This window comes from Tachypleus tridentatus, chromosome 7, assembly GCF_004210375.1.
Source record: "Tachypleus tridentatus isolate NWPU-2018 chromosome 7, ASM421037v1, whole genome shotgun sequence".
Lineage (NCBI taxonomy): Eukaryota > Metazoa > Arthropoda > Merostomata > Xiphosura > Limulidae > Tachypleus > Tachypleus tridentatus.
This window is the reverse complement of record NC_134831.1, coordinates 164866032-164884940: the sequence shown is the minus strand read 5'-3', so window position 1 is coordinate 164884940 and position 18909 is coordinate 164866032. Positions and strand designations below refer to the sequence as shown.

General features: G+C 31.5%; 1 protein-coding gene across 4 annotated transcripts; it reads right to left on the bottom strand.

The window, feature by feature from the left end:
- Window positions 1–2180: 2180 nt before the first annotated feature.
- Window positions 2181–14758, bottom strand: LOC143257111 (MOB kinase activator-like 3). Of its 4 annotated transcripts, none has more exons than XM_076515346.1 (7): window positions 14627–14758; window positions 12357–12507; window positions 11876–11969; window positions 8634–8767; window positions 6515–6630; window positions 5456–5542; window positions 2181–4652 (listed from the first exon to the last, which is right to left on the bottom strand). In XM_076515346.1, exons 1-7 carry the CDS (start codon window positions 14660–14662, stop codon window positions 4605–4607), a joined length of 666 nt encoding a protein of 221 aa, XP_076371461.1. In that variant the 5' UTR covers window positions 14663–14758; the 3' UTR covers window positions 2181–4604. The 4 variants fall into 4 exon arrangements, with proteins under 4 accessions (XP_076371461.1, XP_076371460.1, XP_076371464.1 ...); XM_076515345.1 differs by lacking the exon at window positions 14627–14758 and adding an exon at window positions 13309–13404; XM_076515349.1 differs by lacking the exon at window positions 5456–5542.
- Window positions 14759–18909: the final 4151 nt, after the last annotated feature.

The window sequence follows — 18909 nt, the reverse complement described above, 5'->3', positions numbered from 1 at the left end:
CATGTAATACTCTGTGACTAAACCCTCAGCACCTAGCTAGAAAGGATGTCAGAGCTTTTCTCTATTCTATGCTTCCAATCAGATGTTAAGTAGTCTCTCATCCATTGCCTTTTACCAAGTGAAGATGTGACACAGTGAAATAAGGGTAAACTGCCCTTGTTGATTTATTTGTACAAACTCCCAAGTGTAAACAATTAAAATAAAACAAAAATTATTTTCTTTGTATTTTAAATAAGGATGCTACTGAATGGAACACAACGAATGAAAATCCCTTTACAAAAGGTATTTCAGTAAGGTATTGGTGGTTAAGAATTGAACAGTGTTTAAGAAAAGCTGGTTTCTTTAAACATCAAACAAGTTTACAAGCATGATAACAGGTTATTATTCTTTATGGCTAAGAACTGAATTGAATTTGAACTATATTGTTATGTCTTTTATTTAACAAGTGCCAAGACCAGTGAATAAGGTATTTGATTCCTGTTTCTTGTGTTATTTAGGATCCTGTAGCAGATTTGGTTGTGAAATAGATTTAAAAACTTTCAATTAAGGGAAATGAACAGTCTAATCTCAGCAGATATTTTTAACCACCAACATATTACTTTTTTTTAACTAAAATTCAGAAACAAGGTTACATTATGTAAATACTGTCAAATATATTCACTAAACTACTGGCAAGTTTAAGCTATTTCCAAGAATTGGAACACAGATGAGGGAGAACCATCTCATTGGCAGCACTAATAGCTGGTATAAAACATTGTAAATAAATATACTAAAAATTAGCAGTAGTGCCACAAATTACATAAAAAAACGATCAATAAAACGTTTTTATATGATTTTAGTTTTTGACCAATTGTTACTGTGTATATACATTTGAATATGTTTGCTGAATTTGTGAAGTCTTGCAGTCCTTCCTTCGTCTCCACGTGGATCATCCTTAAACAAAACTGAACAAGTCTTTACGTTTGACACAGTTTTACTAAAGGAATGTTATCTTGTTCTCTAACTTTTCCTTGGTTTGAAGATGTGGCAGTTAAAAGTTCAGAAGGCTTTTAAAATATTTAGTAATTTTTAGCTTCCTTTTTTTAAAATATTGGTTTAGAAAAAGCCATTTAAAGTTTGAATAATTTAGAAAGGTTGAGTGGTAATTAACTCTTTTTCTTAGGGATAGATGTTAACTAACTGGCTAACTTGGTGATGATTTTGGCATGATCCAGGAACATTCATTTCTCTTCAGTCCCACACATGGAATTAAGGTTAGGTGTTCAACGTATATGGTTAATATCTTGGTTTAACTGTATGATGATGATATGCTCAGTATGTGAAGAGTGTTCAGACTGGGAAATTAAACTAACTTTTTAAAACAGAAGAGTACAACCAAAAGTGTGTGATTGGGCATGGTGTTCAAGAAATAGTGTTTGGAAGGAGCTAGTAGTTTGTACCTAGAATTTTTCTAAAGCATCAGTTTCACAAACTGTGAACCTTTTCCATATAGGTCAAGGACTGTATCATCATGTTTGTTGACTCTCATTCAAAATTACATTGAACTACTATTTTATGAATATGTCATTGAGTTTGGTATCAAATTGTACATTATAATTCAAGTTTTTGATGTTTTAAATTAAACTGCATAATGTATAAGTAAATATTAAACACACCAAGATTTTGATTTTTGTGTGTCGCATGATATGTTGAATGCAGCATTGGTTGTTATTAGAGGTTCACGACATCGAAGAGTATAAAATAAGATCCTACATTTTCTATTTGCTGCCCTCTTTCCATTACTGGAAACAGTCTTGTATTCACTTCCATATACAATACATGAGTAACCAATCAAAAGCTCAGAATGTCCCCAAAGTGGCTTTCAAATATAATGGAGTTGTCTCTCTAAAACAAACCTTCACTGGGGTAAGTTGAATATTTAGCCTGTTCAAAATTTCATTTCTGTTTTGACCACAAGTTACTAAATTTAAATACAATGTATTATATTTATTTTTGGTTAGTCAAATATGCATAAGTTTCAAATCTCCCATGTGGGGAATTTTGTAAAGTGTAACAACTGGGTACAAATGTTTTAAGAAAAATAATTTTTTAACTAGTAATATGTATATATATTATTACATAATGTATTATAACTAAGAAATGTTTGTTTTGCAAAACTCTCAATTACTAAAACACAGGTCACTTATGTTCTTGGTTTATTTTTTTTTATGAAAACAAAAGGTTTATAAATAAGAAAATGAGATCTAGTACCAGGAGAAACTAATGAACACTGGAATTAAATTACCATTATTGATAAATAATGCTTCCTCCAAACAATTGTATTTATTGTGGACAGTATAATGAGCTGTCCTACCTGTGGCAATACCCACCACCTAATACCACTAAGTTTTTCCATGTAGTTGCAAAATCTCCTGACACTGGAGAAATGATATGTTTCATATTTAGAACAATCACAATGTATTTGCTCAGCACACATCTGCTAAATCTGGTGTCGTTTTTTTTATTCCCTACCATTTATAAGCACTACTGGCTCAACTTTTGTTTTATAAACCACCTTTGACATTGAAGATGAGCACAAAGCCATTACATCTTTCAGTATCATCACCTTCAATCATGGTGATTGTTGTGGTAGCAATGGAAAAAACCTTGAAGTTGATGGTGTCTAGAATACTGGTTCAACTACAACTCAAATAATAACTTCAGCTTCATGCTGCAAAATAAAGGTTTGTTTATACAGACTTTCTGAAAAACACTGCACGTTGAATTATATTCGTACTGTACTGATCTTAAAGAATTGAAGCCTAAAACTGTTAATCACACCTTAATCACCTATAACGTATAATACATGGTTAATATTATAAAAAAGAAATTTGAAAGTCATCGGGGGTAATAACAATGATGGAAATAAACTTATGTTCAAGCCTTTAAATACCACTATATAACAAAATTTTTACTTGTTCCTGGGCAGAAAGTGTTATTTCCCAATTGCTTAGGCCTAAAGTAAATGGAAAGGATCTGTTTTTCTCTTCAAAGTTTGTGTTTGTTTGTTTTGATTTTCTGTGCATGTAACAAAACCATGATGGAAGACTATATTTGGGGGCTGATACATGAAAGTGATTTACATTACAGTCGCAAATCTTGAAAAATTACTCCCTTCTAAACATTTTTATATAAATACATGTAAATCTTGATTCACATGTTGTTGTTTTATTCAGACCTTACGTAAATGACAATGTTCAAATTTGTCCGTTTTTACATAGAAAATAGGTTCATTTCTAAATTTCATTATCCAGGTCACAAAAGCAAAGTTTGAAGGGAATAATGACCATTTTCTGTACTTTTACAACATAAGCAATTAAGCAATAACACATACTATCCAAGAACAAAATTTGTGTTACATAGTGTTATTAGCCAACACATTTATTGTTTGAAATGTAAACTGCTGAGAATTACTTTGATATCTCTCACTCAACTAATATTCACACCTTAATAAAAACATTACACAACCTAAATACTGTTCCAATATAGTTTATAATTCATTTTAGATCTTTTTATGTAAACAACATAATGGTTAGGTTAATAATTATAACACTGTTGCACTACTTGTGTAGAGTAACAATAAATTGAAACATTTTTGGAAGTTCCGAAAAGTGTCTGAACAGGTAGTTTGTACTCATTCAACCAGATGGCTGAACTCATGAGAAATGTTATTAACAATAAATTCATAAACCAATCTCCATTAAAATGCACATTTTGTACAAGAAAGAAATGTATTACAAAGCACAAATTATTTTCATACTAGTCTCTAGAAATTACACCTTATAAAAGTATTCCAGTTGGAAACGTCTTATACAAAGTCAGAGAATCATCCATAAAAATATACACATGTACTATAATTTCTTTTACCTCTAACATGAAGCCTGTTTTTTGTTGTTTTTTTATAATTTAAATAATTAGAACAATCCCTTAAACCTTTGTAAATGTAAAGACAATAATATATCTCGGAATAATGGCTAGAAATCGTTTGCATGCCTTGTGATGTAACACCCTGTATCCTGTAAGAATTGATTCTCCTTCACAAGTTTCTTTAGCCATCAACAAATTCAGCTTTTAATGACCAGTTTAAGTAGTATTTTGATTTCTTCAATGCTTGAATATCCACTTCTAGAGATTATTATTATTTGTCTGCACGTAGTTGAAGTACAAGTTCATTGTAACATTAAACAGACTTAACTGTTCTGAAGTTTTCTGTTGTTTTTTTAAATAATGATATTGCAGTCCTACAACAATATAAAGACAGTTTAAAACTTTCTAAAAGTATAAAAATAGATCAGTTTCTTTTATAAAGCCATCACCTCCAAGTGGTTAAGAACTGAATAATTAAGATAAGGAGCATGACTAGAACTAATTACTCACTGTGTTTTAGTTAAAGGAGGCATCAACAACAGGCAGTGTACACATCTCTAATATACAACCAAATTCATAACTTTCACACCAGAATTACAGTGTGCACAGACTAACACGTGTGACCATGCAATCTCAAGGTTCTAAAATAAACATTATGGTGAGAGTGACCCTGCAGGAGTCAACATCCAGGACTGTCTTTACCTCTTCTGAAGCTGATCTTTACAAATTCTTCTGGTCATTTCTGCCTATCAGCATAAAAAAACAACAAAGTAATCACTGGAAATAGAGAGAATTACAGTCCTTTATGAACAAAACTTCTAAATTCTTTGCTACACCAAATAAAAGCCTTAAGTCTACTTCTACATCTCTCCACCTAATGACTGAAAAATATATCCTACATTTGAATAATGTTTTTAAAAATTCATAAACTTTAAATAGTAGTCTGAGAGCATAATCTACACTAAGCAGTCAGTACTTGTTTTACCTCTTGACCAATATCTCTGCATGATATAAAACAATCACCAAAATTGACCTCATTGTTCAGTTTGTGATTTTTCATCAGTCATGATAAAGCTTACACTCATGTGTACATGCATTTTATAAATTTCCATTTTATACTGTTAATGCCAAGGACTACTACAAGACAATGCACCAGTGGGAATAAAAATAATTTTGTTTTATCTATAATCAGACTTGACAATAGAGTCTGTACTAAGTTTAGAACTAACTGCTGTTTACAAAGATGGTTCTTTTGTTTCACTGTTGCTTTAGCATTGCACTTTGATCTTAAAATATTAAAGATGTAGAGTTTCTATTTCTATCAAGTCTCTTTTATAAGAATCTATTTTTATCATCCCCAGACTGTAAGTTGCACCAAAACTTTACTTATTTGTGCTATGGTAGATAGGTACATCTATAATATTACACAAACTTTACAACAGTTAATCTGCTAGATATACACATAAATATTCAGTAGGTTATATGTAAACAAGAATTTGTTAAATATATCTTTAAACTTACAGAAGTTGTACATTTTTAGGTTACTTACCAATGGTTCTAGTTCTCTCTGACTCACAAGATCAAATTCTCTGATGAAATAGTAGAAATGTTTGTAGCATGTGTTGACATGGGCTTCCTGAAGCAACAATATAACACACTATCTAACAATCATCATTGTCAACAATACAAGTCATAACAACCACCACACAGCAAAATAACAAACCATCTAAAAAGATTATAACAATCATTACAACATGACATTCACTAAACAAACACCATATACAGTACAACACAGAATATAGCAATCATTGCAATGACACTTACAAAACACCATATACAGTACAACACAGAATACAACAATCATTACAATGTGACATTTACAAAACAAACACCATATACAGTACAACACAGAATACAACAATCATTGCAACATGTCATTTACAAAACAAACACCATATACAGTACAACAAAGAACAGAACAATCACACAAACAAACTGCTGTTCATCTTGATCTAACTTTTGCTGTTGCCTAATGTTCCTCATGTCAATGAACAATTACACAATCACCAGTTCTTAATTTCTTAAGGCCCAGTAAATATTTATTTAACCCATAATTTAATGTTCCTAAGCCTGTGTCAAGTCTATACTGATGAGTATTACTCCATTTGTATATTATACCAAATCATGAAAATATGCAGACAACTTGTTTGGTTTGATTTTTTAAACATTTTCTCACTCCACTTGCAACAATCCTAATGTCCATTTATGTATGTTGGAAGTTTGTTTTAATGCAGTACTTCAAGGTTTAACTGAAAGAAAGAAAAGGAAGATTCCTGGAAAACAATAATCACTTTATATGAATATCCCACATGGTCAGTAATTCCTTTATCACAGAGATCAACAAACCTGACAGTGATAAACTCTGTCATTTCTCTACACAAAGAACTAGATCTTCCATGGAATCTGTAAAACACCATACTATTCATAACCACTGACAAACAACATACTACAGATAAAATCAACATCCAATGTTAGGAATAACAATCAATTTACCCTTGTAATAAATACATAAAACTGCATGTAAATAACACTAGGCATCTGTACTTACAGCTCCAATAGCTACCAAACTTTCAAAGTGATGTATGTAGACGTGAACAAACACTCTGAACAACCGAGTAAGAATCTTCTTACAAGTAGGAATGAAGTTCTTAGGGAAGGGAACATCTAGAGAGTGAAAAGTTTCCACAATTTTGAAAAAATTAAAATAAAATAATTTATAAGCTAAAACACATTAGGAAATTAATTACTTCAACCAAAGGTTATCATATAGTCTTGTATTGACACAACATAGCTTTTTTTTTTCCGTTTCCTACAGTTTCTTTTTAATCACTTGATTTTTTTCTATGGAACTTTACACCAGGATATAAAGTTATATTCACAGCTATAATAATAATATAGGGTGTGTCTATCTGTAACTGCCATAGCTCCAAGAAACCTGAAATTTTGCACACATACTAAGTGGACATGTTCTCAGTGTACAATAACGTGTGCATTTTTTCAATTAGCAAGCTAGCAAAAACAAAGAAAAAAAGTGGTTTCTTATGTAACAACTTCTAGTATATAGAAAAAACCACTGTATTTTGATAATAATGTATTCCAATAATGGCTTTTATGCCATGTTGCTAAGCAACAAAGTATATAGGTTATACTTTTATGCTAAAACTGGTTCAGAATACATACACCATCAACCTAATGACCCAAGCAAAGCCAAGTATTCTTGCTAGTAATGTAACAGTTGGCCAGTGTTTTCCCTAGGTTGTGTGTAATTCATCTACCTACTTCAGCTTATTACAGGCACTTTAATTTCTGGAGGTCATCTCTCTCACTTGCACTATAACCAACTTGTTCTTAAAAAACAAGAAAAAAAAGTTTAAAAATAATTTTATTGCAGTTTCTAATACACTTGAGTGAGCAGAAAGGAAATGGTCACTAAGCCTATACCAGTGACCATAACTTGCTTATTCTATAGTCCTCGTGTAATGAAGTATGATTTAATTGGTTGTGATCAAGTCATTAAATCATAACACACAGAAAATGAAAAGTATTTTCACATTTACTGACTAGTTTTGTCAAAGTGACAAAAAAACAAAATCATAATATTTATACAACACATGTTAAAAACACTCCTTGTGTGAATAAAGCTAAAACACATAAATAGGTTATGCAAGTTCAAACACTTGTTAACTTTTTAGGTTGTGTTCATATTGTTGTTGGAAGAAAAAACAAAAATGGTGTTGGTTATAGTCTCAATTTTCAAAAGAGCCACACAATATTTATAGTTTTTCATGTAAACTTTAAACAAAAAAGTTCCAAACATACACTTAAGAATACAAAATACAACAAATGCATTTTAAATAAATGTTTTTAAAATTTTGTTTCTAAAATTTAATGAGAACATGCATGCAATTTGAAGATGTGTCCACAAGAATATTATGCTAATCATAGAAAAAAAATGCTTCTTACACAAGTTCATCTTGTCTACAGCATTTCAAGTTCAGTCCACTAAACAATGTGTATATATTCACAGTGTGAGCAAATCCACATATTAACCCTTTCCAATGATTTGCTTAAGATAACTCATGATCCTCAATATTTCAAAAATTATATACCCAAGTTACATCATGTAAACCATTTGTCATCCTAATTTTAATTAATTGTCCTCATTTATTCACATTATCATACATTACAGTCAATGCTCTCCAGATGGCACTGAAAATGCAGTCTGTGGTGATCTCTATCAAATTTATTCTGAATTATACATCATAAATACTGGACAAAAACACTCCTATTCTTTACTGGAATTTCACTGAAACAATATATACTTCAGGTATTGATTTAGTTATGTAGTATTTGTTGAGGTTTATTTTGTGCAGAAGTATAAAAGATAATAAATCAATTTTATTTCGTTACTATACATGTATATGCTCACAAAAAGAAAGTTAAAATCTAGAATTTCTTTAGGTCATTTCCAAAAAAAAAACCTTACAAAAATAGGATTACCAATTGTACTTACAATGTAGTCACTAAACAGTTTTATATTTTTGTGAAGCTTTGCACCAATGCACCTTTTATAACTTTCACAACAAACAAGTAGTTTCTTAATGTACACACAATTAATGAAGACACTGATATTTTGTTGTAACAACATGAACTACAAAAAAACTCACCAACAGTAACAGGAAAAACTTCATCATTATTAATCTGTGTCTCTGCCCAGTCCATTAGTAGAGCAATGTACTGTGGAGCAGGAAGATGAGTTGGTTTCTTGTACTTAGATCTGTCAGCCCACAGGTATTCAAATCTAGAAAACATCACAACAAAGACACAAAAGTAATTCTCCATACATATATGTAATACATAACTTTCAAACAACACTACATCTTACTAATGTTTGTTCACTTTTGACAGTTCAACTGTAATAACTGACTTTTACATGGATAGCTTTTTCAAGAAATAATTTATTAATGAAAAGACAAAAATACATAAATTATGTAAAAGTACCTGTACGTTTGAAACTACAACAATCATAGTTAAATTCTAGCCATATTGACACTTGCACATTTTACAGTAGTCACAGATCAGGATGTAATATTTCCATGGAATGTATTTTTATATCCAAGAATGTATGTTTGTTGTTAAGCCTAAAGCTACACAGTGGACTATCATAATTTGTCCAGTACAGGTATTAAAACCCACTTTTAAGCATTATAAGCCTTCAGACTTCCTGGAAAAAGCACCCAAGAATGCAAAATAAGTATCATATCACTTGTAACATAGACTTGGAGCCTTGAAGAATCATTAATAGCCTAAAATTATTTATCGATTTTTAAGAAATATAGGCCTATTTTTTTCTTTCTCTCTCTGTTAGAAGGTCTTGAAAATTTAAATACAGGTTTGTCACTTTCATACAAAGAAAAACAAAATTGTATAGAAAAGGTTAAGATTTAACAATGTGCAGAAAAAGACAACAAAAACTGTGTACAATTTTCACTCACAATATACCAAAGTTAATTACAAACAAGCAGTTAAAGTTAACATTAATATTCTTAAAATGCTAATAATTTGAAAGTTGAACAGTTCATCTTACAAAAGTCTGATGATGTAATGTGCCTATTGTCATGGAAACAAATCTATTTAAAGTATGAATTTCTTTCAACATTTTCCATTATCCATGTGATATAAGAAATCAATTCTATAATGCCCCTAGTAAAAAATATTTTCCTCAACCTTACATCTATCCTTTTAATATTAAAATAAAAGTACAATCCTCAATAAAGTCAAATCTTATATTATTTTTTACTTTGTTTCAGTTTTCTCTAGTTAATAAGTTAACTTGATTAATTTGTATGTTCATTTGTTAAAAAAAACACATCAACATAACACTGTAACCACATTAAAGAATTTCAGCTGATACTTTTATAATTTAATATTGGTTTCTTCACATATAGATTTAAACTAGCTTTAGGTTATACCAACTCTTCAAATGTTAGTCAACTGGACTGCTAGGTTACAAGATGTTATATATCATAGGTAGCAGTAGTTTTTGTTGACTAATTAAAAAAAAACAATAACATTCCAGCTCATAAAGCCTCATCTAGTTTGATTACTGGTTCTAAATGATTACCATTGTCCTTACCCAATTACACATGTAAGTCATATGAAAATAGAGAGATACAATAAAGTTCACAGAAAATGTGTAACTTGAGAGCATAGATGTAAATTGATATAATAAATACTAGCAATTTCGTATGTGCAACTTCAGTAAATTGTTTACGGTCAAGAAAAAACTACAAAACAAGAAACATGTTTGGAACACAAACCTTCCATCCTCACTCATGCTAGTGTTATCTAACAATTATATAAAGTTCAGTAGTCAAATGTTTGTTTGTAATGTCTTAGCTATGGAGTCAATAAAAACAACTATACTTGACAATGCTATAGGTTTTCTTCACATCCAGGCAACAATGAAATAAATAAACAACCACACATTATGGCTGAGCACAGAAAAAAAACAAAAAACAGTAAACACCCAATAAGCATCTCATTATCTCTGGGATTGAGCAAAGGGCCTCACAGACTGTTAAGTTCTTATTAGAAAACTGTGATATAAAGTCAGTAAAGAAATATTTGTAAACAATTATTGTCAGTCTCATTATGTCACAGAACTTACTGATGAAATATTTACCAGCATAACGAGTTACATACCATAATAATATAAAAATAACTTACTACAGAACTATGTTTTCATTGTGATGTTATTACAAAATTTGCAGTTTTACACATTTTGATTTTTTTTTCAAGAGCAACAGAAATTACCTAAAAAATATTTGTTATACTGTAAATACCAAGAAATACCATACTGTTTTACTTTATAAGTACAGTTACTGTACTAGTCTCTTGTAAGTCATGCGACAGTATAATTAGGCTCATGGCAGTGTGATTCTCCAAAGAAAATTAGATTCTCAATAGAATATGAATAAAATAATTTAATAACTAAACTGCCCACATAACAATGTACAAGCCTTCGATATCCATACCTGAATATAAGAACAAACAGAAACTTCCAATTTTCCATTTTAGGCAAAACTTCTGAGGAAATATAGAATGTTAGTTTTGAAAACTTATATTCATTCACATGAAAACATTCAGAAATTGCCCTAAACTGAATAAAATCATTTCCCCAACAATGTCTGATGTACCACTTAAAACCCTTTGAGAATGCTTGGACCAACATTTTCCTTTTTTTATACACTTTCAAAACATTCAATAGGTTTACGCTCCAAACCAATGAAGAAATGATAAACTATCAAAAAACATACATTATACACTTAGATCATAACAGTCAGAAATGTTCTTCCAAATATAATGTAAAATAAACCATAAAAGAAGAAACTATTCAATCTATTTTAAACCTTATGCTAGAAATACACAACTCATAAAATAATTGATTTTACTTGCTTATAAACTTCACACTGTTGTCCTCATTCCACAGATACTTTATATTTTTAAAACTGCATTCAACAACCAATTTCATTTGCTAAATTTTGATAATTATGCCTTTTTTTTTCAATGAATCCTTTTATAGCAAAAACTTACTACATCTTACACATGTATACATTTACAATATCGTTTTTATAAGCTGATCTCTTTTACTGGATAATGCATTAAATATGCATATTAAATTAGTAAATCAGTTTTATTTCAAAAATATTGAATTATAAAAACAGAGTATATGGTTCTACAAAATGTTTATGGAAGAAGGCTGGTGCACTTGGTTGCACAAGCTATAGAAATACATATTTAGAAAAGAATGTTAAAAACTGTGTTGTAACACTTTGCTATGTCCATTTCAGTTATTAGCAACTCTTACATGTTATACCATCAAACAGAAATACAACAACTGTCTTACTTCGGTCCTCCTGACATTGTAGGACATGTATCCTCTCGGCAAAAGTCGGTGACAGTCCCATAGATCAAGTTGATGCGGTTGAAAAAATCAACCACTAGATAAAAAAGGTATTTTACTTCACATAAAAAATAATACCAATACTGTTTAGATAAAACTATTTATTAGATAGGTGTATAATTAATGTTTAAAGTTATGAAGTTGAAATGGATGTAATTACAAAAGGAAAAAAATATATATTCTCTGTGTTGCTATGCATTTTTCTGGTAACTTACAAATTGAAGCATTATGTTCTAATAGCAGGGGTTGAGGTTTTATTAGATATCTCTATAAAATAAGTTTTTATTCTAACACCCCCAATATCTTTGTAATCTTTCTTGAAAATTTGAAATTTGTACAGTATCACAAGAACTTGAATATGAATTCAGTTAGCAAATATTGTGTGGCCATTACAAGACTGAACTCTGTAGCATTAAAACCTTACCATGAACTGCAACCCAGTCATTCAGATCTTCACCATGTGGAAGCCTTACCACTTGTTTCAAGTTGATTCCAGAGTTCAATGATGCTTGAGCTCGTTTATGGAGAGAATACTTAAGAGTCCCAGGTTCAAACTTCTTCCTGGGCCTGAAAGTCTGAAAAAAAAAAAAAAGGTACTGCAGATACAAACATTATATACACGTATCCTAAAGATACAATTTTTTTTTTTAAATCACTGAAAGATATTTTTAGGAAAATTTACAAATAATCTTTAGTATTTTATACACCATAAATCAAAATAATAAATTTATTAGCTTACAAGTTCAGAAAAGTGAGTCAAGATACTTTATATAACAAAATTTACCTTTGTACATTTTTGTCTAAGTTCATATCACAATTTTATTACTGTTGTAATGTTACAAGACAACAGTATTAAAACAGGAGAGTACTGTAAATACTATAAGCTTCATGGTAGTTCATTTTTAATAGATGCACTACTTTAGGGGCATCTAATGCAATCTTCTTTTTATCTTTTAGGCCTAATCCTTTGTGTTTTCTTATATTCCTAGAATTTTAAAGGTCAGTGTGACATCACAATCTTGTGATTTTGTCTGGTAACATGATCTCTTTTACAAGAGGGCAAATAATAGTCAAGCAACTACAGCTACTTGTATGCAATGTTTATAGGTCTACTACATACACATGTTGCTGCTATCCAAATTCTTCAATTATCATTCATATGTTACTGTTTAATAGTCATATTATCAATTGCAACGTGTGACCAACACTTGGAGAAGTTGTCGGTTTAATAATTAGCGAAATATTATGTAATGTTACAATTAATTTGGCTTGATTCTTGTCCATACTAGTACTCAAGTGATGTGTGGATCAATGACCCAAAGGAATGGCCAAGCATGCAGTACCCTGCAATGTACAATTACCTTATGTTAATTTACATGATATAAAATGAAATGGACACACACAGATATAGTCATATTTTTGTCCCTACAGCTTTCTTTTTGCTCCCTGTGTTCCATGGTTGATAGCTTTCAGCCACAACACTTCTCTCCTTTTCAGCAGCTTGTTTTTATGGGAAAACATGTACTAAAATGTAAACTACTAGGTTGAACCAAGTTTTAAAACAATTATAAAAACATTTTCTTGAGCTTATTCTAGTATATTAATTGAATCCCACAAATGTTTGCTTTATGTATACTATTAAAGTGAGCAGAAAAACTGGATATCACATAGAAGAAAAGTTCAGTTCTTTCCAACTTGTCACTGGTGCAATTTAATACACAACTCTTCACCAACTTTTCAGGTTTGGAACAATAAAGTTCATCACAAACACAAACAGTCATTACGAACAAGGATTTAGACAGCAGGAAGTGTACACAATTGATGAAATTTCCTCTTAGTTGTGCTATTCATTTGCCCCTTCATCTCAGTTGCTATGCAGATACTGCATTGTGGGAGAGCAAAGTTCCTGAATGTCTGACCTCAAGAATACAGTAAGTAGAAATTTAACAATTAAACTAAAGATGCTCATGGCAAGCTATCTGTTGAAGATTTAAGATGACTAAACTTTTCAATACTCTCTTCTTAGTTTTATTTTTAAAACAAAAAATACTGTTTACAATAATAATAATAGCAATTTACCGACCAGCGAATTTTATGAAAAATATTAGAAATGAACTGACGTACAACGATAAACGACGTAGATGTCAATCCACTGGTATAAAATAAAAATGAAGGGGTGAAAATGTAGCACCAGGGCCAGGCAAGTATTTAAACGAAATTGCAGTAATTCTGCTACTAATGATAGTACTGTCGTTAATTTGTAATATTAGGCTAACCTTAACAAGTGTTAAATTTTGATTAAAAAATTAGCACACAGAATCACATACAAAATTTGTAACGGTTTTCAAACGAGACTGAAAACTCGAGTGCTTTCGAATAATTCACTATTTGTTTCCATAATAAGTACAATGAACTATTCTGAAGCGCTAAGTTTTTAGGTTCGTTTGAAATCTTCAGTGTTTGTTACTGCTCGGATTTATGCTTAAGCCTACTCACTAGTTCTAGTGGTTTAACTTTTATTTTCACAATGTGAATAAACTTGATAAAGATAAAACATGAACTTTTTACAGTCAAGATGCCTCCCAAAGTACATTCTCCACACACTTAAGTTTGAAACATTTAAATATAAGTAGAATAATACACTTCACATATATATCAATTACACAATTTTGAAGTAAAAATTATCGAGCTTACTTTTCCCTTGTGAAACATATCAACAAAGTTTGCCATTACGCAAAATAGGCTATACCAAGTAAATTAGTTAACATCTAAAAGATGACGCTCTAGTCAATTAACAAAAAATGAAGATGATGGAATAGCGTATTTTCACAAGTACATTGGTTAATTTTCAATTTATATTTAAAAGAAAATATAAATAATTGAAATTATGAATACATAAATAAAAAGACAACGATCTACAAAAATTCTTATTAATTTGTTTTTGCTCAAAGTTTCAGTTAATACCGTCGTCAGGACTAGAAAATTTTTGGAATGAAATTGAAATCGTTGTATTCTAAACATTAAACCAAGCAAAAGAGCATTTCACACATGCGATCATTTCGATTTTTCCAAAGTTCATGGCACATACATCTATAAACAAAGGCGGTGCCCTACACGTGAAAGGTTCCGATGCTATGCCATTTAATCTACTTTTGAGTTTTCATATCATTATGGAACCCCATTTACTAAATTATGCCCTGGGCTCCAGAATGACTAAGACTGCTCTTATCTATACAAATATAATTGTATTGTCTATCGTATGTCCCTATAACTACTTCATAAGATGAGGGTGGATTTTCACCAAAATCGGTATGGAGGTCAATTACGTCCATGGGGAGATATTTACAGATTTACTTTATTTGGTTTTTAAGGACTTTTTTAATACTATTTCTCCCCTGTTGATGGATCTTTACTAAATTTGGCATAAAGGTCTGTTTCATACAGACAAGTCATTTCATCAGCTTTAAGAAAAACTATGCATTGCATTTGTTCATTGTTGGATTATATATTTCTCTCCCAGTGCCTTGATGCTAGTTATGCAGTCAATGGCTGTTAATGGGTTTTTTACAGGCTCGGCTTGACTGACATGAAGGTGGTTATTGGCAGTGGTTTCTCATTGATCATGATAATCACTTTGATTGGTGAAGGATTTTGGTTTGAATGTTGAATTAATGACTGACTGAATCTTCCCAGCCACAAAAGACTACAAAGTAAGCTCAGCATTCCATTTAGTCATATTTGTTATATCTATTACACACGCCAGAAACACATCTTCATGGGCTTTACTAGACTGAATGTTAGGCAAACTCCAGGAATCTTGGACCGGCACCGAAATCCAGCTCCATATAAAAAAAAAAAATCCTTAGTATAGTAGTTGTTTTCATAGCTACTTCCTTTCATGGCAGGTTTGAAGGTTATAAGAAGAGTAGAGCTGTTCAGTTATAGTCATACTTTTATTTGCAAAATACCCTAAAAGTAATTAATGAATTATCTGGGTCAAGCGACAATTCTACAGGTTTCATGTGTGCTTACACCCTATTCGCCCATAAATGTATTTATAATATTTGTGAACTTCTTGATCCCCAGGCTTTATTATGGACTTCACTTAACTAATACCCACAGCTACGCTGTCTTTCATTGCCATTGCTAAGACAACAATCAACATAGTTTAAAAGTTATAATATGAAAAGTACCACAAGTGCAAATGGTTACAAACTCGGTTGATTCGACCGATCCTGTACCCCCTTTAAACATTTTTCTGTGCAACACTTTGTGTTACATTCAAACTTTGATTAACCACTTTTACTATCATTGAATGAAATTAACTCTATAATGTGTGTTGTGATTTGAAATTTTATGTTATATAGTTTTAAGTCCTTTATTTCAAAATACATATTAAAGAAAATACACAAAACTTCAGACATAGTGACACGTGTCTACCTTAGCATATGGTATCTTTAGTAATACAGTGCCAGTTGTATAAATGTTCATGTAGACAATAAGACGTTTACTTAACTTATTGACACACACATTTCAAAGTTCTCTGGATTAATGTACTTGAAACAACTAATAAATTTTGCCAATGTTTTTAACAGATTTGTTTGAGCGTTATAGCCTACATGCAGAAATTACACATGCATGTGTTACTTTGAAATTAGCACGCAGTTTTCGTCATGGAGTTCACCTGTTATTTCTTATCTAAATATGTTGCAGTAGAAATACATTTAAATTGTATTTAGACCATGTTTTTATATTTTAGTTAATTATGTATTAGTTTTGTTTATGCGTACTTGAAAGTTTTAAACACATTAAATGTACATCATACTTTGCGTCAGTTCTGAAGGCTAACGATATTACGCAATGCACGAAAGTTTTACCGAAAGGTTGCTCATTTTTGCCAGAGATACTGTAATATGTTTCGAGGGCACTATGGCTTGTGCTGCAACAAATAAAAAATAGTAAAGGATAAGAAAGGAAAACAAAACATTAAAAATTAACCAACTGTAAAAAGGAAAAGAACTGAAATTATGAATATAACCAAAAGAAGATATTCTGCAAAAAAATAAAAGGTATGCACTTTTTTATATTTTGAATGTGAAATTAATTGTTGGCTTGAGGACAATTTTGTTTGTTTGTTTTGGAATTTCGTACAAAGCTACTCGAGGGTTATCTGTGCGAGCCGTCCCTAATTTAGCAGTGTAAGACTAGAGGGAAGGCAGCTAGTCATCGCCACCCACCGCCAACTCTTGGGCTACTCTATTACCAACGAATTTGTGGAATTGACCGAAACATTATAACGCCCCCACGGCTGGGAGGGCGAGCATGTTTGGCGCGACTCGGGCGCGAACCCGCGACCCTCAGATTACGAAGCGCACGCCTTAACGCGCTAGGCCATGCCAGGCTAGCTTGAGGACAAATCAGAAAGAAGAGATTGTTTGTTTGTTCTTGAATTTCGCGCAAAGCTACACGAGGGCAATTTGCGCTAGCCGTCCCTAATTTAGCAGAGGGAATGCAGCTAGTCATCGCCACCCACCGCTAACTCTTGGGCTACTCTTTTACCAATAAATAGTGGGACTGACCGCCACATTACAACGCCCCCACGGCCGAAAGAGCGAGCATGTTTGATGTGACCGGGATTCAAGCCCGCGACCCTCAGATTACGAGTCGAACGCTTTAACCCACCTGGCCATGCTGGGCCTAGAAAGATGAGAAGTAAAAAGAGTGTGACATATAAACATACCATATAATTGCTGCCTTCTTATTTTGATACAGAATTTTTAATTAGTCGGTTTTCTTTGTATGTGAAGCTCGGTATGGTCAGGTGGTTATGGCACTCGACTCGTAATCTGAGGGTCGGGGAGTCGAATCCCTGTCACATCAAACATGCTCACCCTTTTACCTACTCTAAATGAAATTCAGTCAAACTGGATTAGTGCTGCAAGAGGAGTACCTCATGGTTCAGTTTTAGGACCATTGCCTCTTTGTATTTACATCAATGACATATATGAAAGAATGATCAATACATTACTTAAATTTGCTGATGACATCAAAGTTTTTGTTTAACTCGCTGTAGAGAGGATGCTACTGCTTGACTAAAAGATTTAGAATATTTAGTGAGTTTGGCAGAGGTATTTTCAGGTTTTATTTATGATAAATGCAAGATTTTGCACGTAGGTTATCATAACATGATTTATATGTATAATTTGGATTGGAATAACCTTAAAAGTATCATGGAAAAGATCTTGGTTTAATAGTTGATCAGACTCATAAGTCCTCCAAGTACTGTGCTGTTGCTTATGGTAGGCCAAATATGATTTTAGGTTGTATCTACAGAAATATTGAATACAAATCTAAATATGTTATAATTTAATTGTATAGCTCAATGGTTATGCTGCATGTCGAGTATTGTGTTCAGTCTTGGGCTCTTTATCCTAGAGAAGACACTGAATTGTTAGAAACGGTTCAGTGAAGGGTTACTAAAATGATACTTTGGATGGAAATGTTGTCATATGAAAAGATATTAAGATCCTGAAAACTGATTTCTCTTTATTAAAGTATTTAAGGTTGTAAAAGGAATTGTTAATGTTCATGCATCAACATTTTTCATGCTTAACAGCGAGAATTATAGAACTAATGGACACAAATATAGATTTAGGCAAGGTAAAAGCCGTTTTCGGCTAAGACAATTTTAATTTTTAAACGGGGTGTTTGGTCTATAGACTGGACTGCATTCGGATGTTGTGGAGGTTGTAAATATAAGTGAAGTTAAAAGAAGTTTCGATAAGTATATGAATAATAAAAGGTGGCTTTATTTTTTCTCTTTATTCAATAGTTTCAGTTTTGGTTAGATGATGGGACAGCTGAGACAGACCAACAAACTCCTTATTGTCTCTAAGCAATATGTTATGTTAAATAAAAAACCTTTTATATGTTTTATTTATTTATTTGCATTTCAAATGTTTACAGTTAAACAAGCT